This window comes from Camelus ferus, chromosome 2, assembly GCF_009834535.1.
Source record: "Camelus ferus isolate YT-003-E chromosome 2, BCGSAC_Cfer_1.0, whole genome shotgun sequence".
NCBI lineage: Eukaryota > Metazoa > Chordata > Mammalia > Artiodactyla > Camelidae > Camelus > Camelus ferus.
This window is the reverse complement of record NC_045697.1, coordinates 1311964-1335159: the sequence shown is the minus strand read 5'-3', so window position 1 is coordinate 1335159 and position 23196 is coordinate 1311964. Positions and strand designations below refer to the sequence as shown.

General features: G+C 57.8%; 1 protein-coding gene across 12 annotated transcripts in view; it reads left to right on the top strand.

Annotated features, from left to right (window-relative positions):
- ZFYVE28 (zinc finger FYVE-type containing 28) overlaps positions 1-23196 on the top strand; it is a 90422-nt gene that overhangs the window by 38615 nt on the left and 28611 nt on the right. For 2 of the 12 annotated variants that reach the window (XM_032492667.1, XM_032492671.1), the window contains exons 2-8: positions 50-190; positions 2567-2704; positions 3999-4201; positions 5459-5548; positions 8005-8094; positions 12247-12348; positions 17671-18963. In XM_032492667.1, the coding sequence (XP_032348558.1) occupies positions 50-190; positions 2567-2704; positions 3999-4201; positions 5459-5548; positions 8005-8094; positions 12247-12348; positions 17671-18963 (2057 nt within the window). Of the gene's footprint in view, positions 1-49; positions 191-2566; positions 2705-3998; positions 4202-4494; positions 4644-5458; positions 5549-8004; positions 8095-10290; positions 11632-12246; positions 12349-17670; positions 20505-20875; positions 21208-21319; positions 23128-23196 lie in introns of those variants that run through there. The other 10 variants (XR_004324450.1, XR_004324452.1, XR_004324449.1 and 7 more) reach the window with 10 other exon arrangements.

Genomic DNA, 23196 nt, shown 5'->3' with positions numbered 1-23196 from the left:
GACAAGGCCTCACCTGGGATGGCCACTCACTTCCCCTGCCTCCCCGCAGCGGTCGGACCCGCAGCTGCTGGCCCAGTTCTACCATGCGGACGAGGAGCTGAGCCAGGTGGCCGCCGAGCTGGACAGTCTGGACGGGCGGAAGGACCCCCAGCGCTGCACGCTGCTCGTCAGCCAGTTCCGCTCCTGCCAGGTGAGCAGCGGTGATGGAGGGGCCGGGCCGGGGCACCCCGGGGTGCGGTCACCTGCTGCACCCCGGGGGACGTCTCGGGAGGGGCCCTGGGCCAGGTGCTGGAAACCAGAGCCACAGGAGGGGCGGTCCCGAGCAGGACAGCGTGGGGAAAAAGTGGGTTAGAAGGCGCCAGTTCACAGGACACCCTTGGAGAGTAGACAGTGGAGTCGAGTGGGAGGTGGTTACGAGGGGCCAGCAGGGCCTCAGCCAGCACTGGGAAGGGGCTGGGCCTGCGGGGCCACCTCAGAGCTCGCAGGGTGGCGGGACTACTGCTCCGCTGCCTCTCGGCACGGCGACCTCCTGCTGCAGGACGTGCGGGTCCCGGATGCCCTGCGGAAAACACTCTCCCGGTTCACCAAACATCTGGGAGGCTCTACCCATACCAGGGCACGTGGCGAGAAGCAGCTTTTGTCGAGTGATGATCAGGGTCATTCACCAAGTTCCGGAACCTTCTCGGTGTACTGTGCCCACGAGTCTGGCTAGAGCCTCTCCTCCCGGGGATGTGGGGGCGGGGGTGTGCTTCCCAGATCACAGAGCAGACAGGGTCTGGGGTGGCAAATGTCCCACCCTGCGCTTTAAGCCTCGAGGGACTCAGACTCAGGTTCGTACAGAATCCTTTGGGGGCAGGAGGGGCACATTCCCATCTCTCAGGGGGACCCAGGGACTGGAGGGCCGGGCGGCTCTCCTGGCTGCTGGGCCACCAGAGACTGTCCTCCTGCGCCTGGGCACGCTGGCCGCTTGCAGCGAGGTGGCCTCTCTGCCCCCAGCTCCTGCACCGGCCCCCCCCCCTCCACAGCGCAGGGCTCCCTGCAAGGGGCTCTGTTTGCTCCCAAGCCGCTCATGCCCGCCCACTGGGTACTGTAAGTGCACGTCACACGGCCTGGCCAAGTAGGGTGAAACTCAGCTGGGTGCTGGGGCAGCCTGGGCAGGGTGGGTCTCAGAAAGGAAGACTGCCCTGGGGCTGGACGTGGGCGAGGGAACATTTTCCTTGGGGAGCTGAGTTTCCTTCAGAGTTTAGCCCCTCGACTTCTTGTGTTAGAATGTCATGCTCCCGGCCACAGTGGTTTTTCACGGCTACTTCCTGAGAAAAGTGAAGCTCAAGCCTCGGACGGCGGAAAGGAGGGCTCTGAGACGCAAAGCCACGGACTGAGCGTGTCGGTCAGCGCCGTTGTTCTGGACAGCAGTTGGGCAGAATGTAATCAGAGCCTATAAATGCAGTTTATTTTCGGCTTTGTAATGCTGCTTCCAGAAATGAGTGGATTCTGAGGGACTAACCCAAAATTCAGAGCATCGTGCACCACAAGGGTGACTGCGTTATTTATCGTGCTGAAGAAGTCGCAATACCGTAAATGTCCAGCAGAAGAGGAAGCAGCGAGCTAGTAGGACAGTCCGTGTGCTGGAATCCCACGAAGCTACCGTCACAAGTTAGATTTGTGAAAAGCTGTAATAACACGTCCCAACAAATACACAATTATGCACACAGATGATCTCAGCTCTGATTGGAAGCAGGCCACAGGGGACCAGAACTGACTGGACACTTGCCACCTGCAGCCGCTGTTCCAAGGACATCCTCCCCCTCCTCCTCTGCTTCCCCAGGTTTCCAGTTTCCCTGTGATGAATGTGTATTCATCTTTGGAGATAAAGAAATTAGAGAGATTAATTAATTAAAAAAATTAAAGAAAAAACTAAACTTTCAATGTTCTTGTAATTCTGCTGAACAAAGAGCAGATGTTTCAAGAACAGGCCGAGTTTGGGCAAGGAGTGGTGCCGTGAAACGGGTCTGGGAAGCCTGGTCTTGCCTGCCGTCTGCAGCGGTGTCCGTCCCGACGGCATGTCTTGACTGTTGTGACCACACCCAGGATGACCCAGGCTTACATTAATCCAAGCAACGCTGTCCATCGGCAGTGAAAATCAGCTGTCTGTGTGTCTGTCCACCTCGCTCTGTCTTAAGAAACTTGTGCACAGGTGTTCAGAGAGAGGTTTGGGGCGGTCACGGTGGCCGAGGCTGCAGGGGTCCCAGGTGCGGGTCAGCAGGGGAAGATAGAGCCAGTACAGCGGGCGACGCACTGTCTGCATAGTGACGTGGTGGCGTGGGAAGTGCCCCCCACCCTTGTGGCAGGTGCTCTAGGTACCTGGCCTTGGGGAAGGTGAGGCAAGGGTTTTGCTCTGTATTCAGATACTTCTGGATGCTCGAGCTTCTCATAGCAGTTGTAGAGCAGGCCCGCATGTGCGACCGCGTCCCTCATCATCTTGGCGTGCACGGCTCCTGTTTCCGAGCAGTGCCTGCCAGCCACCTGCTGCAGCTGCGTCTTAGCGCACTTCCCGCTTCTGTTTCAGGACAACGTGTTAAACATCATTAACCAGATCATGGACGTGTGCATCCCCCAGGACCGCGCCCCACGGGATTTCTGTGTCAAGTTCCCCGAGGAGATCCGGCACGACAACCTGGCCGGCCAGCTGTGGTTTGGCGCCGAGGTAGTGGGCGGCCGCCCAGGGCTGGGGTCACGGCGTGGGCGTCGCCCAGCGTTCCCCTGTGGAGCTCACCCGTGTGCACCTGTAGTGCAGGCCCCGTGTCTCCTCCAGGGCCTCCATCTGCAGGGGCTGCAGATGCCGCTGAGCCTGTTAGGGTCGCAGGGGCGGGGAGGCAAGAGCCTTCTCCCCCGAAACTACACAAGCAAATATAGACATGAGGTTTCACATGTGATTTCTATGAGGGTCTCAGGTCCCCAGACACCTAGGGCCTGAGAGCCGTTCTTCATGGCAGTAACACTAATATTGAGAGCAGTGCGCCCCCTGCCCCACCCACAGGACTGTTTATCCCCGTGCGGGGGCCGGGGGAGCTGCACCTGGGTCCCTACTGATGATAACCCCCAGACCTTGAGCTTCACCTCCCAAGGAAGAGCTTGAGGAGTGAGAGGTACGCCCGCAGTTTCCCATGGGATACCTAGACGTCCCCCCTTGGCCATGCTCTCGGGACATTAGGGGCATGAGGCTCGTAGTCTGACGCCCATGCCTCCTCTGTCCTCCCCCATCCTGCCTGCCTCAGCTCTCGGTGAATCCTGGAACACCCCCATCTTACCAGACACTGCGTGGCCCTTGTGCCCACATGTTCCCCCATTTCATCCCATCCCCGTGTCCACCCTCCCCACCTGGCTCCTCCAAACCACCTGGTTGTGGTGTCCTCACTGTGGCTCTAGTTGGGGGGTGGTGTCTCACCCCCCAGCCTCAGTTTTTACCTCTGTAGAGTGGGTCCTGGGGGCAGGGGCAGCTGTGGGATCCTGAGGTGATGCAGGGGGGCTTTATGGACACGAGGCATCCAATCCCTAGGAAGGTCTGAGGCCCCGGGGAGCCCTGGTCAGCCCTGTGTGCTGCGTGCCTGGAGGATGGCCAGAACTGCACGTCTGCAAGCTGGTGGGGAGGAGACAGGAGTCACATGGCCGGGTGGCCCCTGCATGGATCCCCCAACCCCCAGGGCCTCCCTCTCTGTGCCTCTAATAGAAGCCAGGAGGGAGCAGGTGCCCCAGAGCAGGAGCCAGAGATGTGAGGCCAGGAGCCCCTGGGAGGGAGGCCAGGGAGGGTCTCAGGGACGAGCCTCAGGCCACTGTTCTGCTCTCCCGTCCTGAGGGTGACCACAGTTTCTCAGGGGACAGTGGGGGCGGCTTTCTCAGCGTTGGCCCATGGAGAGTTCTGGAACTCCACTCGTGGGCGGTGCAGCCACGGGGTGGCCGCCGGCCCCGGGCCTCCCTGACCCGCGCTCTGCCTCCCGCAGTGCCTGGCCGCCGGCTCCATCATCATGAACCGCGAGCTGGAGAGCATGGCCATGCGCCCGCTGGCCAAGGAGCTGACCCGCAGCCTGGAGGACGTGCGGGGCGCCCTCCGCGACCAGGCGCTGCGGGACCTCAACACGTACACGGAGAAGATGCGGGAGGCGCTGAGGCACTTCGACGTGCTGTTCGCCGAGTTCGAGCTGAGGTGACCCGGGGTTCGCAGCCGTGGGGGTCGCGGCCTTTACGTCACGGGTGCGGGCTGCTCCGCGGGTCTGTGCTGTCTCTAGCTGGGAAACTCCGCAGGGGGAGGCACCAGGCTGGTTCTGGGGCCCTCAGAGGGTGGGGTTAACCCCTGGGGGGCACGATGTGGGGGGGACAGGCAGCGGGGAGACAGGCAGAGGAGACCCAGGGGTAAAGGAGACCCCAGTTCTGCCCCCACCACCCTGCTCCTGGCGCACCCCAACGCTAAAGCCCCAGGAGGTCCCTGCAGGTGAAAGTCATCCGCAGCCCTCGGACCACCTCTGACCTCCGCCCTGACCTCCATCTCTGCCTTAGAGCCGTGTCTGCACCAGCCTGTCGGGCTTGCTCCACAACCCCCAGCACGTTACTCTGTGCTCGGACCTGGGACACAGTGTGACAAAGATGAGGTGGCCACTGCTCTGGGGCCTGGGGGCCCCCCCAGCTCCAGGGGGTGAGGGTGGGGACACCTCTCCAGCTTAGGAATCTGCCAGATCGCATGGCACCCCTCCGCCACCCCCACCGAGCTCCATGGGGCTCACCCATCCCTCCCTGCTCACCCCCTGACCCCCTGCCCCACAGGGCCTCCAGACTGGAGGGTCCCTGACTGTGGAGTGGGGCCTGCACGGTGTCCACAGATGCGAAGACAAGAAAGAGCAGGACCCCAAAGCCCGTCCATGGCGGAACTGGCTAATAAAATGTGGCCAGCTTGTACCCCGTGGACCGCAGGAGGAATCAGGCACGACGTCACAGGCGGATCTCTAGGAAGTGGGGCTGCCCACAAACAGGCTTAAACCTTTCTGCCTCCTTTTCTCTGCTCCAGATTTTTCCAAGTGAGCTTTCCTAACAAGAAAGACTAGAGTTGGTGATTTAGAAGGAAAGAAAAAATATTCTCACCTGGGGAATGGTCGGACCACTCAGTTACCCTCCCACCCCTCCCCTGCCCCCGCCATTCACCCGCCCTGCACGCCCTGCACGCACGTGCTCACTCAGTGTGGGGACAGCGGCAGTTCCAGGCCAGGCAGGGCGGGGGGGGTTGTCCAAGGAAGCTCCGGACGGGGCCTGACCCTGGGATGAGCTTTGGCTTAAAATATGAACAGCGGTGCTGGGGGCGTGGGTTTAGGCAGCTGCTGAGACGGGCCACCTGCAGCCAGCGGTCTCACTCGGCTTTCACTTGAGAGCCCTCCGTCCTGGGGCGGCGCTCACTCACCTCCACCGTTTGCAGCTACGTGTCGGCCATGGTGCCCGTGAAGTCCCCCAGGGAGTACTACGTGCAGCAGGAGGTCATCGTGCTGTTCTGCGAGACGGTGGAGAGGTGAGGCCACCAGGGCACCGGCGGGGCCCTGGGGCAGGGGCAGGGGCAGGGCCTGGGCAGGGCGGCCTGGTCCAGTTGTCACCTGCCTCCTTCCTGCGCCACGTCCATGTTCCAGGCCGCCTCCCCAGCTGTGGGCAGAACCCGAGGCCTCCTCTCACATCTGCCCTCTCGTCCTCAGCCCCAGGGTCCCTTTTCTCTGGGCCCTGAGGGCGGCTCCTGCAGGTGGATCTCCCTCAGTGGAGGAGGGCTCAAGGCTCAATCAGCAGGAGCTGGTCTCCGGTCCTCCTGAACGCCTGACTTCCTGACCTCCCTCACCTCCTCACCTCCCTCACCTCCCTCACCTCCCTCACCTCCTCACCTTCTCACCTCCTCACCACCTCACATTCTCACATCCTCACCTCCCTCACCTCCTCACCTCCTCACCTCCCCACCTCCCCACCTCCTCACCTTCTCATCTCCTCACCTCCCTCACCTCCTCACCTCCCTCACCTAATCACCTCCCTCACCACCTCACCTCCCTTACCCTCCTCACCTTCTCACCTCCCTCACCTCCTCACCTCCCCACCTCCCTCACCTCCTCACCTTCTCACCTCCTCCACCTCCCTCACCTCACCGTCTCAACCTCCTCACCTCCCTCAACCTCCGCACCTTCCTCACCTCCTCACCTCCTCACCTCCCTCACTTCCTCACCTCCGCACCTCCCTCACCTCCCTCACCGCACCTCCCTCACCAGCCGCACCTCCGCACCTTCTCACCTCCTCACCCTCCGTCACGCTTCTAACCTCCTCACCTCTCACAAAGGAATCCTCAACTCCTCACCTTCTCACCTTCTCACCGTCCCTCACCGCATCTCTTCATTCTCCTCAACCTTCTCACCCTCCTCACACCTCCCCTCATCCCTCACCTCACCTCACTCACTCCTCACCTCCCTCACCTCCTCACCTCCCTCAACCATCCTCACTCCCTCACCTCTCACCTCCTCACCGCCCCACCTCCCTCACCTCCTCAAACCTTCCGCACCGTCTCACAATCCTCACTGCAAAATCCTACCTCCTCACCTCCTCAACCTCCTCACCTTCTCAGCTTCTCACCTCCTCACCTCCTCCACAATCCTCACCTCACCTCACTTCCTCACCCCCTCACCTCCTCACCTCCCTCACCTCCTCACCTTCTCACCTCCTCACCTCCTCTCTTCTCACCTCCTCACCTCCTCACCTCTCACCCACCTCCTCACCTCACCTCTCCCTCCCTCCTCACCTTCTCACCTCCTCACCTCCGTCACCTTCTAACCTCCTCACCTCCTCACATCCTCACCTCCCTCACCTTCTCACCTTCTCACCTCCCTCACCTCCTCATCTCCTCACCTCCTCACTCCCTCACCTCACCTCCCTCACCTCCTCACCTTCTCACCTCCTCACCTCCCTCACCTTCTCACCTCCTCACCTCCGTCACCTTCTCACCTCCTCACCTCCTCACCTCCTCCTCACCTCCCTCACCTCCCCTCCTCACCTCCTCACCTCCCTCACCTCACCTCTCACCTCCCTCACCTCCCTCACCCTTCTCACACCTCCTCCATCCCCACCTTCTCACCCTCTCACCTCCCTCACCTTCTCACCTCCTCACCTCCCTCACCTCCTCACCTCCCTCACCTCCTCACCTTCTCACCTCCTCACCTCCCTCACCTCCCCACTTCTCATTTCCTCTCCTCCACAGGCCTGGGTGGAGGCCTTCCTGACTCCCAGTCTGGGGAGCCTGGTTTTCAGGGTGAATCAGAACTATTCCCCTCATGCCTTGCATGGTTATTTGAAATCAGATTTTCTGAATGGGCTTTGAGACTAAGATTTAAGCTAGAATGTTTCTCATATTTGACTAGTGCTTGGTATTAGGTAAGTTTTAAGATGGCTCAATATCACATCATTAGCTCGTTGATTTTAAAGACAGATTATTCACTGTGATGTGTTTAGAGGCATTGCCAGTTGTCAAAATATGAGGTGACAGGAAACGCTTTTTATTTTGAACATCACGAGGCCAGCAGCGCCTGCTTGTGGAGGCAGAGAAAGCCGTCTGCAAGTGCCTGGGCATGAGGCTAAATCCAGGAGAGCAATGCCAGTTTCTTGGGGAAGTGTGAGGTTGTTTGGGGCGATGTTTCTGTTCCTCTTTATTCCTGGCACTCAGGCTGCTTCCATTTCCTGTTTAAACCCAGGACTGAATTAGCTTTCCTACTTTGTGCCCTCACCAGCCCCACAGTGAGCACCACTCGACCCACTCGCCTGCTCCTTCCATCCAGCAGTGCGGCAGGAGGGGAAAGACGGTGGTGGGGGGGCGTCCCACCGCGGCACCCTGTGCGCCTGGCCCCTCTAGCCAGTCGCTGAGCACAGACACGGGTGATGGTTAGTGGATGCTTCCCCGACCCATGCTGACCATGGGCCGCCCCTTCTCTTTCCTGCCTTGGCCAGGGCCCTGGACTTCGGGTACCTGACCCAGGACATGATTGACGACTATGAGCCGGCGCTGATGTTCACCATCCCCCGTCTGGCCATCGTGTGGTGAGTGTCCCTCCTGCCTGGACTTTCATTCTGCAGAAACCTGGCAGGACCACCAGGGCCGGGTGGTGGGAAGTGGCATTTACACCCTCCGACAGGCGACTGCTTAGCCACCCCAGGGCAGCCACCGGGCAGTCCTGCTGTCGTCCCAGTGAATGAGGAGCCGGGTGTTCTGAGTGTCTCCCCTTTGCCCCCACTGAGGGAGGGCTCCCCCAGGTTACATGGCACAAGACAGCCAAACACCCAACACCTGGTGCCGGAGAGGTGCGCTCAGCAGCCCTGGGGGAGGGCCCAGGGCTCCAGGCGGGGAAGAGGGCGACCCAGCGGGGCTGCGGGAGCCGGCTTTGTAGGAACAAGAGGGTGCGGTGCCCCTGGTCTGCTGGACGATGTGATGGGCTTATCTGGCTAATCTGTGGGCCGGCTGGGAGGTGAAGACTGCGTGAAGGGCAGGTAGGGTGCAGCCTATCTGGCTGATGGGCGTGGGAGTGTCTGGTGAGAGCAGCAGAGCTCCAGTCTGGGCCTCTGGGTCTTTGGCCTCAAAGAGGTCGGGGCAGCACGTGAGGTCCAGTCTCAGACACACTGAGGGAGGGCATGGGCATGTGCTGAATGAGCCAAGGTCGGAGCCCAAGGGTTGGGCTTCGTCCACTGCTGCTCAGCCATGCCCTGACTCCCAGACAGATGGCACCTTCCCCCCGGCCAGGTGGGGAGGGTGGGGCTGGTGAGCATGGGCCGCAGGGGCAGCGGGTGTGCAGGTGTGGAGCTGGGCAGAGAGCGGGGGGCAGGGGCCGATTGCAGGTGTGAACGGCAGTGAACTGGCCTGGAGAACCTGGGGTGGCCATGGGGGCCAGGGTGGGTTCAGGTGCAGCTGCCCCAAGGGAGCTCACTGAGGGTGAGTGCTTCCTTTGGGAAGCGGGGGTGCTGCAGCAGGAATGGTGGAGGCTGTGGCTGTGCAGCGGGACGGGGCCAGCTTCTGGACAGAGGGGCTGCACGTGGACAAGGTGTGTGCAGGAGGAGTGGGGGAGTGAGCAGGGGGGCCACCCTGGGCCTGGTCAGAAGTGTCTTGCACCGCCCTGAGACTCCAGAGATTTAAATGCTTGTGAAACACAGAAAGGACTTGGGTGAAGAAGGGCAGGAGGGGTGGGGGCTGCCCGTTCCCAGGATTTCTGAGAAGCCTGAATGGCCCCTCTGGACACGCAGGGTCGGCCCCCCACCACGCCTGTGGCTGCTCTTGGGCTTGGGGACCCGGATAGCACCACTCCCCCCGCCACCTCGCTCTCCTGGCCTCACTGGGCCCCCAGAGCTGCCTTCCGTCTGGGAAGTCTTGACCGTGGTCTTGGGAGGGCGCTCAGCCATGGCGGCCTTTCCGGAACCTCTCAACAGTTTACGTCATCGTAGAGAGAGCCTATTCTAAGCCTCAGGAGAGGCCCAGAGACTTTTGGCAGCACGCCTGTGCTAAGATAAAGATGAGGGTGTCAAACAGCCCAGCGCCGTGCTTCTGGGTTCTCATACTTGAGTCCCTTGTGTGTGTTCGGCTCTTTTATCGGCCTCCCCAGTGCCGGTGGCCCGAGCCTGGGCGGCCTCAGGGCCTGCTCTCAGCCTCGCCCTTCTCACCGAGCTGGCTCCCTGAGCGGGGTCGCTGCGCTGTCTGCTGGCCTCACGTTGCCCTCTGACATCCGAACTTGGACCCTTGTCCTGGGAGAGCAGGGAGGGCCCGGGGGCAGCAACTTTGTCCCGTGTGGCCCCTCCTGAGGGCACTGCATGGGGGCCTCTCTGGCTCAGGCTGCAGAGGGGCCTGGAAGCAGAGCTGAGGGACCCCCCGGGGCATGAGGGGAAGCTCTGAGTCACAGGGAAGGGAGGCTGGGTTTGAAGTTGAAGTTGGGGGGAGCAGGCACGGTGGGGTCGGCTGCATGGTGGGAGCCCAGAGTCGGGAAGGGCTTCATGGCAGCCATCAGAGAGGCCAGTCAGTTCCACCTTGGAGCCAGGCTGTGGGTCTGAGGATCTGAGGAGTGCCAGGCTTAACCACAACTCCCTCTCCTTCCAGAAGGAGAGGGGAGAACTGGCTTGTAAGCAGCTGGTTCTGGAGCCAGCAGCCCCCTTCAGGGCTGCTCACCAGGTCCCTGCAGGACCCACAGTCCCGCCACCAACAGCTCCCAGTCTTGTTCCTCGTCGTCCACAGAAGCCACTCTGTGCCCTGGGCTGGGCAGGCAGAGGCCCCCGGACTCACCCCTTCCTGTGTTCACTCAGCCAGCATGCACTGAGCGCCTCCCTGGGCCTGTCCCCAGGGGCACTGTGGTGCCCAAAGGGGAGGCGTAAGGCAGGTAAGACAGGCAGTTGCCATGGAGTGTTCTGGACACCGGCATACAGGCAGGGGTGGACGGGAACTGGAGGCACGGTGGAGAGGCTCCCCAGGGCCCCAGAGCAGAACTCTGGCAGCAGAGGTGGGAGCCCAGCAGGCAGTGGATGCTTGGGCAGCGGGCAGTGTGTGCAGAGGGGCCAAAGCAGCTCCACAGCTGGAGTGAGAACGGGAGGCCCCAGGCGCTTGTGTGGAAATGAGGGCCCTCCAGCCACGTTCCTGGGGCAGCACCCTTGCAGGATGCTGTCTTTGTGATGTGGGTGTCCTGGGACCCTCAGGTGACACTCAGGGAGCACTCAGTAGGGGTAGGTGAGGGCAGAGCCTCTGCTCCAACCCCTCCCGCACTGCCTCCAGGACCCCCACCCCTCCGGCCTGGTAATAAAATATTAATGAAGCGACCATGTGACATTTACCAGCTTGGGTGGGGACACTGAGGCTACAAGAGGCCTGAGGTGGCAGAACCCACCACAGCCCACAGGCTGACATTGGAGCCCACTTTTTGCCTTATGACAAAACAAAACAGAAAATGCTGGGTTCTGTGGCCATTGTGGGAGGCCTGTCTGCAGTGGTAAACTGAGGCCTGAGGAATTGGCAGGAGTGGGGAGAGGGCCGTGTGGAGCTGGAGGCCAGGAGGAGGCCAGGCCTTGGCCATGCAGGAGTCCACAGGCAGCCTGGGAGCTCTGCAGCCCTGAGCCCTGGTCCCCACTCCCTGCACCCCTGTGCCCTGGCCCTCCGCCCAGCACAGCCCTCATGTCCCTGCAGCTGGCGGGGACACTGGGGACACAGCGGGGAAGTGAGTCTCCATGAGGTTCAAACTGACAAGCTAGTTTTACTTTTAAGGGTTTATCTTAAGACAGTTTGTTTAAAGGAACAAAGAAACAAAATGACATCTCTAGACCCCGTGCTTACTTCCCAGCCCTTACCTGACTGGCCCCTCAGGGTGGACCAGTCATGTCCTCAGGGACCCCACGCAGCCTGGTTGCTACCCCCTCCACAGCACCATCGCACCTCCCCGCGTCTAGGCTCTGCTGGCGGGGCTCAGCCCGCGTCTCTGCTTGTCTCTGTCTACACTGGCTACCCCCTTGGGAAGCTGGGCCACCTTTTCTGAACCCTGCTCTGCACCACTTAGAGCAGAAAGTGCATCCCAGACTGACCTGTCCAGACCTCAGGGCGGCACTGGACTTCAGGTATGTAGACAGGGCAAGGGAGGTCAGGCTCTGGGAGCCCATGGGAGGCTGGAGGGCAGCCTGCAGAGCACGCTCTGGAGAGTCTCACCCTGTCTGTGCAGCGTTCCCACCGGACCCCGACCCACAGGCCCTGGGCTCAGGGCTCCACACTGGTGGGAGGGCCAGGCAGGGCTGCCCTCAGTCCCTGGGCAGGACCTCGGCCCTCCCCGCCAAGTCCTGTTTCCCTTTTGGAGTAGATGGTTTCAGGTCCAGTTCTCACAAACCTTTGCATTTGTGTTAAATTTGTGTCAAACGCAAATCCAGGTTTTTCATTTTCAAGGAGGTGGATGTTAGTAACAAGTCTTTATGATGGTTTTATCTGATTATAGCAGTGAAGTGTGCAGATCTGTTTTTACAGTTATTTTATGATCCCTCAAATGAACATAAGCTAGTCAACTTCAAACGAGGGGAAAGATCTGGGTAATAATTTTCATTGCTTTTTTTCTAAACTTATTTAAGGTTTGATCTCAGAGGGGAAGCATGTGCGGGAGCTGAGCGCAGTGTCCGGGGTGTGGTCTGGGCTGGCCACGCAGCCGCAGGGCCTGACAATAGGCTGGATTTGTGTCTTGAATGCAGTGGCCTCGTGGTCTACGCGGACGGACCCCTGAACCTGGACCGCAAGGCAGAGGATATGTCTGAGCTGTTCCGGCCTTTCCACATGTTGCTGCGGAAAATCAGGTGGGGGGGCGGCGTTTGCCCCTGAGCCCCCTTCCTTCTGGGGTTGGGGGTTACACCTAGTCCTGTGGGGCGGCAGTGACCTCGCTGGACAAAGCCGGTCTTGCTTGCCTTCACCGGATACCTCAAGAGCAGGGTGGTTCCTCAGGGCGGAGCTCTGGAGAGTGGGAAACCTCTGGCTTCTGTGTGAAGCTAATTCTTGACTTTTGTTCACCAACAGCCCTAGAGTTTCTTCTGTTCACGTCAGCGCTGCTGGAACCTTGGTCTCTGTCTTTGGTCTGTACTGTCTGGAGCTCCCTTTAACCCCCACATCTCTCCTTCCCCACGGGACAGGTTCTTTGCTCTTGGCTGGAGGCAGTAAGACCTTCACACCGACAGGCAGTCACGAGATGGCAGCCGCCCTGGCTGGTGGCCCGGACACTGGGCCCTCTTCACAGTTTCTCACAGAAACTTCTCTGTGGCCCTGCCAGACGGACATGGCCCATCTTACAGGAGACGCCGTGAAACCAGGGTGGCTTAGGGAGGACCAAGGCGCTGGGAACACAGGCAAGGGAAGAGCCCAGAGCAAGAGACCCATGTGACATTCCGAAAAGTCTAACGTCCACAACTGGAATCAGGAGGAAGGAGTAGAGGAAACGAGTAGAAATATTATTCAGAGGACTAATGGCCAAGAGTTGTCCAAAATTGAAGAAAAAAACTTTGCCCACAGATTCGGAGGCACAAGAAAACTACAAACAAGATGAACACAAAACGCGACAGGTGTATCACAGTGAAGTTGCTGAAAAGGAAGAAAAGAATCCTAGACACAGCCGAGGGGAGGAACATGTTACTTTGAAAAGAATGTAGGGTTGACGACTGTCTTCTCAAAAGCCACGGAGGCCAAAAGGCAACGAAATGATCTGTATTTTAAATGCTGCTCCTGAGAATAGTTATAACCACCAAAAATCCTTCAGAAATGAAGGTGAAATAATGAATTATTCAGAAACACGATTCTTCAGAAAACTATTCAGAAAGCTGAAGAAAATTTGTTAGCAGCAGCCCACACATTAAAAAAAAAAAAACACAACTAATTGGAGTTCTTCCAACAGAGGGGAAAAGTCTGAGGTGGAAATGTGGGAGTTCGGGAGAGACTTAAGCACCTGGTGTGGGCATAAGTGAACCTGGACGGCGCGGAACAGCCGCTGCCGTGTCTCGTGCGGCTTCCATTATACGTGGTGTAGTTTAGCATTTGAAACTAAACTCAGTGTTTTGCTGTATTAATTTCTTAAAAAGGAAGAAAAACCAAATCATTTTGAAAGTTACAGAAAAAGAGTTTGAAAAATGTAACACCTATTTTATGATGAAAACATCTCTTAGCAAATTAGAGATAGAAGGGAGTTTCCTTAATCTGATAAAAGATGACACACGTGTGCACACACGTGAAGCTGGGCCCTTATCTAACATCATGTAAGAAAATCAACTCACAAAAGAATCGGGGACCTAAATGTAAGCTAAAACTACAAAACTCTTACAAGAAAACATGGGACAAAAGATTTATGACATTGCTTTCGGCAGTGGTTTCTTGGACACAACACCAAAGTCACAGGTAACAGAATAAGAATCAGACAAATTGGACTTTGTGAAAATTTCGGAATTCTGTGCATCAAAAGGCAGTATCAACAAGAGTAAGAAGGCAATGCATAGAATGGGAGAAAATATTTGCATGTCATATATATGATAAGGAATTAATATCTAGAATATAGAGAGAGCTCCTAATACTCAGCAACTAAAAGAATCTGATTCAAATGGGCAAAGAACTTGAACAGACATTTCTCCAGAGAAGATGTACAAATGGCCAACAGGTACACGAAAAGATGCTCAACATCACGGTCAGGGAAGTGCAAATCAAACCATAGCGAGATAGCCCCTCACGCCCATGAGGGTGGTGCTGTCAAAGAAATGGAAACAGCAAGTGTGGAGAGGACGTGGGGAAGTTGGCACTTTCGTGCACTGTTGGTGAGGATGGAAAATGGTGCAGGCTGCTGTGGAAAGCAGTATGGGGGTTCCTCAAAAAATTGAAAACAGAACTGCCAGGTGATCTAGAAATCCCCCTTCTGGGTTTATACCCAAAAGAACTGAAGGCAGTACCTTGAAGAGATACTTGTAACCCACATTCATAGCAACGTCATTCACAGTAGCTGTGAGACATGGACATCACCATGGCAGGTGAATGGGCAGGCAAAGCATGGACCATCCATGCAATGCATATTACCCAGCCTTAAAAAGGAAGGAGATTCTGACACCTGCTATGACATGGGTGGGCTTTGAGGACGTGCTAAGTGAAACAAGCTGGTCACAAAGAGACAAATAATGTATGATTCCAGTTGCACGAGGCCCCTGGAGTCTTCAGAGCCACAGGCGCAGAAGGCACAACGGTGGTTGCCGGGGCTGGAGGGAGGAGAGGCTGGGAGTTACTGTTTAAGGGGTTCAAAGTGTTAGTCTTAGAAGATGAGAGAGTTACAGGGAGGGATGGTGGTGATGTCTGCACAGCAATGTGAATGTATTTAATACCACTGAACTGTCACTTAAAAATAGCTAAGTCCGTCAGTTTTATGTTATATGTATTTTATCAAGTGAAAGATTTAAATATCGTCTGTAATGATGTCAGTAAGCAGTCAGTTACTAACGCATAGACCTGAGGGTGTCGAAGACCTCCGCTGAAAGTTACAAAGTGTTTTTGACATAAAAATTTAAAGACCTACATAAATAGCTATTCCATTTTCAGGGAGTGTAGAGCTGAAAATTGAAAAGACACCAGCTATTCTCATTAATCTGAGAACCTGTGAATTCAAAGCAGCCTCAGTCAAAATCCCAGGAGGCTTCTTTTCTTTCTTTCTCCTGGAATTGACAAACTAAGTCTAAAACTCATGTAGAAACACCACGGACCTGGATGAGCCAAGGAGAAGATCGCTGAAGCAGAAGGACACAGGAGGATGTTACTGATCTGTTCTACGCTCGACGGCCTCGGGGTGGCTGTCACGAGCAAGGCTGGTGTGGCCAAACTGGTGAACGTGTGTGCGCGCTTCTCTGAGTGTGCTTCATACACAGCGGACACTGCTGGACACGCTTCCTGTCATAAAGCCGCAGTCGCACTGGCAGAGGTGAGCGCTGAGCATCCAGCAGACTGGGGGTCTGGAAGCAGACCGTCGCACACGCGCTTCCCTGACTCACAGCAAAGGTGAAAATACAGAACAGCGGAGAGTGGTTGGTTTTCTCAATGAATGGCTGAATCAAAAAGTATCCATATGAGGGGAAAATGTGTCTGGATCCTTAACACAGTCATAGAAAACACCAGTTCTAGACAGATTGCAGACACGAATGTGCGAAGTGAACCAGCACTTTCAGAGGGAAAGGTCGAGTGCATCCTTATGACCTTGGCTTAGGCAGAGGTTTCTTAAACAGGGACAAAAGCACGAAACCGTAAGGAAAAAATGTGACGCCTTGAACTTTGTTAAAATGAAAAGCTTTAGTTTGTCACAAGACACAGTGAGGAGCGTGAAAAGGCAAGCCACAGGATTGGAGACCACATCCAACTGACAGCTCAAATCCAAAGTGTATACAGAACTCCTACCCATCTGCAAGAGAAAGGCAGATAACCCAACAAAAAAAGTGGGCAGAAGTCTTGAACCAGCACCTCGCAGAGATGCTCTGCCAGGGCCATTGAGCATAGGAGCCGGTGCGGACTCCCTGAGCAAGCAGGCCAAAGCCATGTCAAACCACAGCGAGTGCCCCTGCACACACACAGGAAGGGGCGACGTGGAAAAGACCAAGTGCCCACCCGGCGCAGAGAGGCAGAACTGTCAGCGAACACTGGGGATCTCAGTGGGGACACGCCTCTCGCCGACACTCAGCATGTGCACTTGCAGATACACACCCACGTTCCCCAGGAGAGGTGCTCACAGCTGTGGTCCCGGCAGCCAGGGCCCATCAGGCAGAGAAAGGATTCAGAGATAAATTGGGTGTGTTTCCACCGTGAGACTGAATGATCTACAGCTACCGTGAATCTCACCAGACAGGGTTGCCAGAGCTAACAGAGCAAAACAGCAGAATGTGCAATTAAATTTGGATTTCAGATAAACGGTAATACCGTGTGAGTGTCAGCACTTACTCTAAAAAGGATTTGTGCACTTAAGCGCATTTGCTGTTTGTTATTCTAGTGGAACTGGATGTCCAATGTTTCCTTTGGCAACTCCACGACTATGATATTGGCAAACCACATGCCTCAAAAGAGCACAGATTGCAAATTCCCGTCCATCTAGAGATTGTCAGGGTGGTTGCGGTGGCGGGGTGACCACAAAGGGACGAGAGGGCGCCTGGGACCCGGGTCAGCGCTCTGTTTCTCCATCTGGTCATGTCTGCGTGGGTGTGCTCAGCGTGTGGAGAGTCACGGCTGTGCGGGAGCATTTAACCGGGCACTCAGTCCTCAGGCCAGCCTGAGCTTTTCCCAGCAGGGAACAGTGTGCATCGGCCTAGAGGACCTGCTTTAGGCTCATCCCAGTCCTTGTCATTAAATTCACTCCATCTCGGACATCTGGCTCAATGCCCCCTCCTCCAGGAAGTCTCCAGACTAAGCTGGGCGCCCTGCTGTGCCTTCCTTCCGGCAGGCACTGTCCTTTGCTGCCATTGCCACTACTGTCATTTAGTCTTCACTCATAAATATCTGTTTATCATCTGCATCTTCTTATGTGACCCCCACGGGCAGGGGCCACACCTGCCCTCTTCCTGTGTATCAGCCAGTGCCTGGCACAGACAGTGCCCGCTAATATTTGTTGGACCAAAGGATGGAAATCTGTATGTAAACTAACATGTATTTTTTTCACTCCTAAAACTTTTTATTACTGCAATCATCAAATCCCTAAGAATCAGGGTTTTTCCTGTTTTCAGCAAGAGGTTTCAGAATCTCAAAAAAGAAAGAAAAAGGAAAAGGAAAATAGCTCAGTGGCAGAGTACATGCTTCTTAGCACGCACGGCGTCCTGCATTCAATCCCCGGTGCCTCCATTTAAAGGAAAGGAAAAAAGAGGTTTTAGGATCTCATTTGTAGCAAGAGCCCATCCTAGAATCACAGTCAGCCACCCCAATCTGCTGTCTTCCCGACCCCACGCGTGGCCCGGGGACCCCTAGGGACACGCCTCTTTCTGTAATGGACGAAGCAGGTGCTGAGTGAGGTTAATCACACTGCAAGCGCTGGATGCCTTGTTGCTTCTCACCTGGGGCCGAGCCCACTGTGGGGGGTCTTGTGTGGCCTTTGGGACCTACAGTCTTGTTTTCTGTCTTGACCCGTGTAGGGATTTGCTGCAGACCCTGACAGAGGAGGAGCTTCACACGCTGGAACGGAACCTCTGCATTTCTCAAGACGTGGAGTTCCCCATCAGGGCAGAAACCCAGGTGCCCCCTGCCCTGGCGCCCACCTTCCCCGCGCCCCTGGCCCCGGAGGAGCCACTCTCAGCCAAGGCCAAAAACGCAGAGGCGGATCTGGCCTGCTCCATGCAATACGATGACCAGGAGCTGGAGCAGCTCAGCCGCATGGTGCACAAGGCCGGGGACGAGATGTCCTCCCTCCTCTCCCCGCCCAGTGCCGGCCAGTCCCCTGCACATGGGCCAGGCGCCGCAGGCAGCCCCTGCGGGCAGGCGTCCCCGGGCGGCGCGCGGCCGCCGGGCAGCGACGAGGAGGAGGGGAGGGTGTTCTTCATGGACGACGTGGAAGGGGCGGCAGAGGCCCCGGGCAGCCCATCTGGGTGGGCGGGCAGTGCCAGGGCTGACCCCCAGCAGAGAGGGCAGGCCGGAGGGAGCAAAGAGCTGGGGGGCAGCAAGCCCGCTGCTGCGGAGGGGGACCTGAGCGACAACATCGAGGGTGACAGAACGTGGGCAGTGGGCCCCAACCTCTGCAGCTGCCTGGACTCCCAGCCACACCTGGATAGCTGGGAGGTGAGTGTGGATGAGGCCGAGACGGCCGAGCTGATCGCCCACCGGACAGGGGGCATGAAGCTCTCGGCCACGGTCATCTTCAATCCCAAGTCATCCACCTCCTCGGACTCTGTCCCTGCCAACTCAGAAGCCCCTGGAAAGAGCGTCTCCCCCTCAGAGCCCAGGGCCGAGGGGACGGAGGCTGGCTCCCACAAACTCAGCACCACGGCCACCACCTGCCTCCTGAATTCCTGCGTGTGCTGCGGGGGCTGCGGGGGCAGCAGGGAGGACGCGGCCGAGAGCCTGCGGGGCAAGGGCAGCTCAGGCAGCGTCATCAGCTCCTCCTACGTCGGCTTGGCCAAGGCCAGTGCCAAGGACTCGGCTGCGGGGCTGTTGGAGGCCCGGCCTGCCCCAGAGGCCTTGCCCACGGGCACCCCAGCCCCCCTGCCATCAGAAGACGCCCCTAACAGGCAGGATCCCAAAGCCCCTACTTCCAACAAGTGCCTGGCACACCCCTCAGAGCCCCAGGTGGACGCAGCAGACCGGCTGCCCGGAGTGGGCGATGGTGACGAGCAGCAGAACGAGGCTGAGTGCCTGCGGCCCTCGGTGCCTGGGGAGAAGAGTCGACTGGGAGGGGCAGCCGAGGAGGAGCCCCGGCACCTGCCGGGCTCCAGGTAAGAGGAGTCCTCCTCTCGTCTGCAGCTTGTCAGGCCTCCTGGGCCCAGTTGCCGCTTCCAATGGAGAGGTGTCCCCAGGGGCCCTGCCGCCCTGTTTCTGGCATTGCGGGCACATTTCAGGTGGGTGGGCATGGTGCCCAGCCCTCGGTTCACTCCCTCTCGCCACCATAGTGTGACGGCGTGTGTGGACTGGGCCATGGCGCCCACCTGACCCGCGTGGCTGCTCACGTGGGCCGCAGTCAGCTGCACAGACCCTCAGCCCTGGGCGTGCCGCCCTGGGGGCCCTGGTGGGAGCCCGAGAGCCACTCAGGCAGCTTCCCGGGCAGCGCAGCCAGGCGACGCCCTCTTCTCCCTGCCAAGGCAGCATAGCAGGCAGGGCGGGCGGGGGCTCTGCGGGACCCCGGCACCTCCGCGTCTCAGACTCAGGGCTGCTCTTCCTTCCCTGCTCCCCATGCCCTGGGCTCACCCTGGGTGAAGCAGATTCAACCAGCATCGACCCAGCACCCCCACGTGCCCCTGTCCTGGACATCAGGAAAGGGGGCGGGGCCCAGCCTTGGGGACGCACGCGGGTGTTGTGCTGTCCTCTCACCCAACCCCGCCTGCAGGCTCCCATCCTGGCTTCAGCTGTGTCCGGCAGGACGTGGGAGGTTGGGGAGGGGAGGGGCTCCACCTGGAGGCTGGACAGGGCCCCTGCCGGAGCCATGGGAGCTGGGCAGAGGGGTAGTCAGCAGGGTGGGGCTGGGGAAGGGGGCTCCACACCTGGGGGAAGGGGTCTCTGGGATCCACAAGGCTGTGTAGCCGCTGCCTGCTCCCCGGCCAGGTCCTCCGGGCAGCGTGTGTAGGAGGCTGGCCGGGGCCCCGTGGGTGTCGGGGCTGCCCTTCACCTGCTGAGCTCTGAGGCCCTGCGCAGCCTTTCCTGGGTGGGACCTGGAGTCACTCCCTAGCCCCTGGAACCGCTAATCTGCTTTCTGGCTCCTTGGACTTGCCTGCGCTGGACATTTCCGACAAACAGGGTCTCTCGCTGTGGGACGCTTTGTGTCTGGCTTCTTTCGCTGAGCATCACGTTTTCAGGGCTCACCCACGTCTATCAGGTGCTGGCTGAGTAAGAGTCCACGGTGTGGAGGGACCCCGTTTTGCGCATGGGCTGATGAGCGTGTGCGTGGTTTCCACTTTCCGTCATCATGGGAGTGCCGCTGTGCACATCTGCTCACATCTGTACAAGTTTCTGTGTGGTCATGGGTTTTCCATCCCTTGGGGGTCTGTCTGGGAGTGGGACTGGCGCATCACACGGTGCCTCTGTGTGCACTTTTCTGGGGAGCTGTCTGCTCCCCCGTGGTTTTCTCTCCCCGGTCATGCGCAGGCTTCCAGGTGCTGCACACCCTCATGGCACTTGTTGTCTAAGATTGTTTCAACAGCTCTTTTACCTTTGGACTCTTTTGACCTTTGGACGTGTCCCACTGGAGTATACAGCCAAGCGACTGCTTCCAACTCACTTCAAACCATTCTCTCTGTGGGTCGTGCCCCAGATTTTGCCCACAGTAGGTTAATTTGTTCCATTTGGCATAAGATGTATAGAGATTGCCATTTGCATTTATTTTTATAATTATGTGAAATGTTTGCATGGTTCCCAGCAAAACGTGCAAAACAAGATGCACCCGGAGAAATCTGTCCCTTCCCCCCAAACGCCCCTCCCCTAGAGTGACAGTTTTCAAGTTGCTTCCAGTTTATCCTTCAGTTTTAAAAATAGAAGCAAGAGTGTGGACCCCCCTGACGTGTGCTCCCTCCCGTCCCTGTGTGGACCCCCCCCCGACGCGTGCTCCCTCCCGTTCCCTGTGTGGACCCCCCCGACGCGTGCTCCCTCCCGTCCGTGTGGACCCCCCCCACGTGTGCTCCCTCCCGTCCCCGGCAGGGGGCTCATCCTGCAGACTCTCTTCTCTGCCTCGCTTTCCTGACTTCAGCCTGAAGGCCTGTCCGCATAGTTTCTACAGATGCCCCCATTGTCACTTTTGGCCGCGTGGGAGCCCACTGTGTGGCTGGACCGCTGTGCAGTCAGGCCCTGCCGCTGGCCTCGGGGCTGTTTCCAGTCCTGCCTTGGCAGACAGCGCCGCCACGAACGGCCGTTCTCGACGAGGCCATTGTTCTAGGTGCAAGCCGAGTGGCATCAGCCAAGTGCAGTGGAACAAGTTCTAAGGGGCGGCTTTCTTCCTCAGGACATCTGACCCAGCGGCCCAGAGGTGACTGGTAAGTGAATCATCTTTCTGCAAGGCTGATATGAGGCCATCACAAATTCTCTGACAGGTTACGTGCATTTTTCCGGTTTTTGACCTGTCCCCCCTTCTCACTCTTTGTCCAGGTGACAGCCGGGGGACACCTCCCTACTTTGTCTGGAATCGCCTCCTGCTTTCCCGACACGCCCCCCCGTGGACACTGCTTGTTCACATCATGTCAGCAGCTGCCCAGGCCTCCTCTGGCTTAACACAAACGCTGAGCTGAGCTGAGAAGAGGAAAGGGCCCTCGGGCCACACCCGGAGGCCTTGGGAGACACTCCCAACCTCCAGGAAGGTGGTCTCCAGGAAGCGCTGAGGGTCTGAGGAAGGAAGGATGTGGCACTTGGCCGGGTGATCAGGGCAGCCATGCCTTCGGGCCAGGACCGTGGACAGCGGCGTCTGGGGCCCAGTACTGTACCAGGAGCAGCTGGGAATAGGTCAGCAGATGGCGCCTGTCCCCTCCGCTGGCAGCACGTGTATCAGGAGCCCTGTTCGTTCGTTCATTCATTCATTCATTCACAGTACATGCGGGTTCCCGGGTGCTGAGCAAGGTGCCAGAGACACACCCAGAAAGAAGGCAGAGGTGGCCCGACCTCTTGGAGTGTGATCGAACATGAACACAGAGGGGACAAAGCCATATGATTGAAACAGACACGAAGACCAGCCTTACACAGGCAGGAAAGTTCCCCAGAACTCAGATGGCGCGATTCCTGGCATTGGTTGGCGGTCTTGGCAGCACCTCTGGCGGCTTTTCCTGCGGAAACAGCCGGGCCGGTGTCAGGTGCAGGTGGCCGCCTTCCCTTTGGCGGAGGAAGAGCCGGAGCCCAGGAGAGGCTGGTGCCCCCCTTGGCTCCAAGTGCCTGGGAGGGCTGGTGTCGCCCTTGACCTTCTGCCCAAGCAAGAGCCCATCTGCTCTGTGGCAGTGCACTTGGTCATCACTCGGTTGTGAAGAGCTGTCGTCCTGATTTGACCATGAGGCCTGCCTGTCCATCAGGGGCCCCTGTGGCGCCTGCGATGTGCTGCATGGAGGAGTGACTTGCAGGTGTGGCCCTGCGCTCAGTGAATTTCTGTCCAGAAGTGTGAGTCAGGCAGGTGCAGCTCAGACCTCTGTGTCACCATCGGGCTGGGCACCATGCAGGGAGTTGTGACTAAGGATCTGCTTGTGGGGCCAAGGTCCCTGAGGACACCCAGAGCCGAATCTCCCACTTGAGCATCGTACCGCCTGCAGGTGAGGGCCAGGGCTGCCGGAAGGACAGACACAGGGCAGGAGGTGGGGCCCGGAGCAAGGGCCCAGCCGGGAGAAGCGCCTCCCCTGCCCACCGCGACTCTGCCAGACCCTGCCGTCAGCCCGCTGCACACAGGCTGTTCCAGCAATACTGTTGCCCAAGGTGGGGACATGTCACCCCGGCAGAGTCCTGGGCAGAATGTTCCAGAACCAAGTGTCCTTCAGCTCTTTTCTTTTTATCGCCTTCTTTCTTACCTTTTCAATGCTCGAAGATTAATCTTTTTGGGGGGAAAGTTGGCATCTTTTAGAAGCGTGCTGTTCACCGTCTGGACTCACCTCATCATCAGAAACTTCCACACTCTCGAGGCCCCTGAATTGCTCTCTTGTCCAGGAGACGGAAACTCGCCCTGTCTCAGGTCGGCTTCGTCCTTTCTGTGGACATTTTACTAAAGGGTGTGTCCAACCTTCCGCTTGCTTGAAAAAATAACACGGACTCTTTCCTTTAGTTATAGTTGTGGCCCGTCCACTGCAGAAGCTCACAGAAAAATGAAAAAGAGAGAAAGAAAGCAAAACCATTCCAAGTCCCATGAGCAGTTTTACAGTTTTTCTCACTGAATGTTATTTTTGGATCATTTATCCGCAAAATCCATTAAAAACACAACTCCCGTAGACTTCTGTCTGTCCTGAGGACGTACGCTCATTTGTTCTACCTTTTCCCTTTTCCACACTTTTTCCATG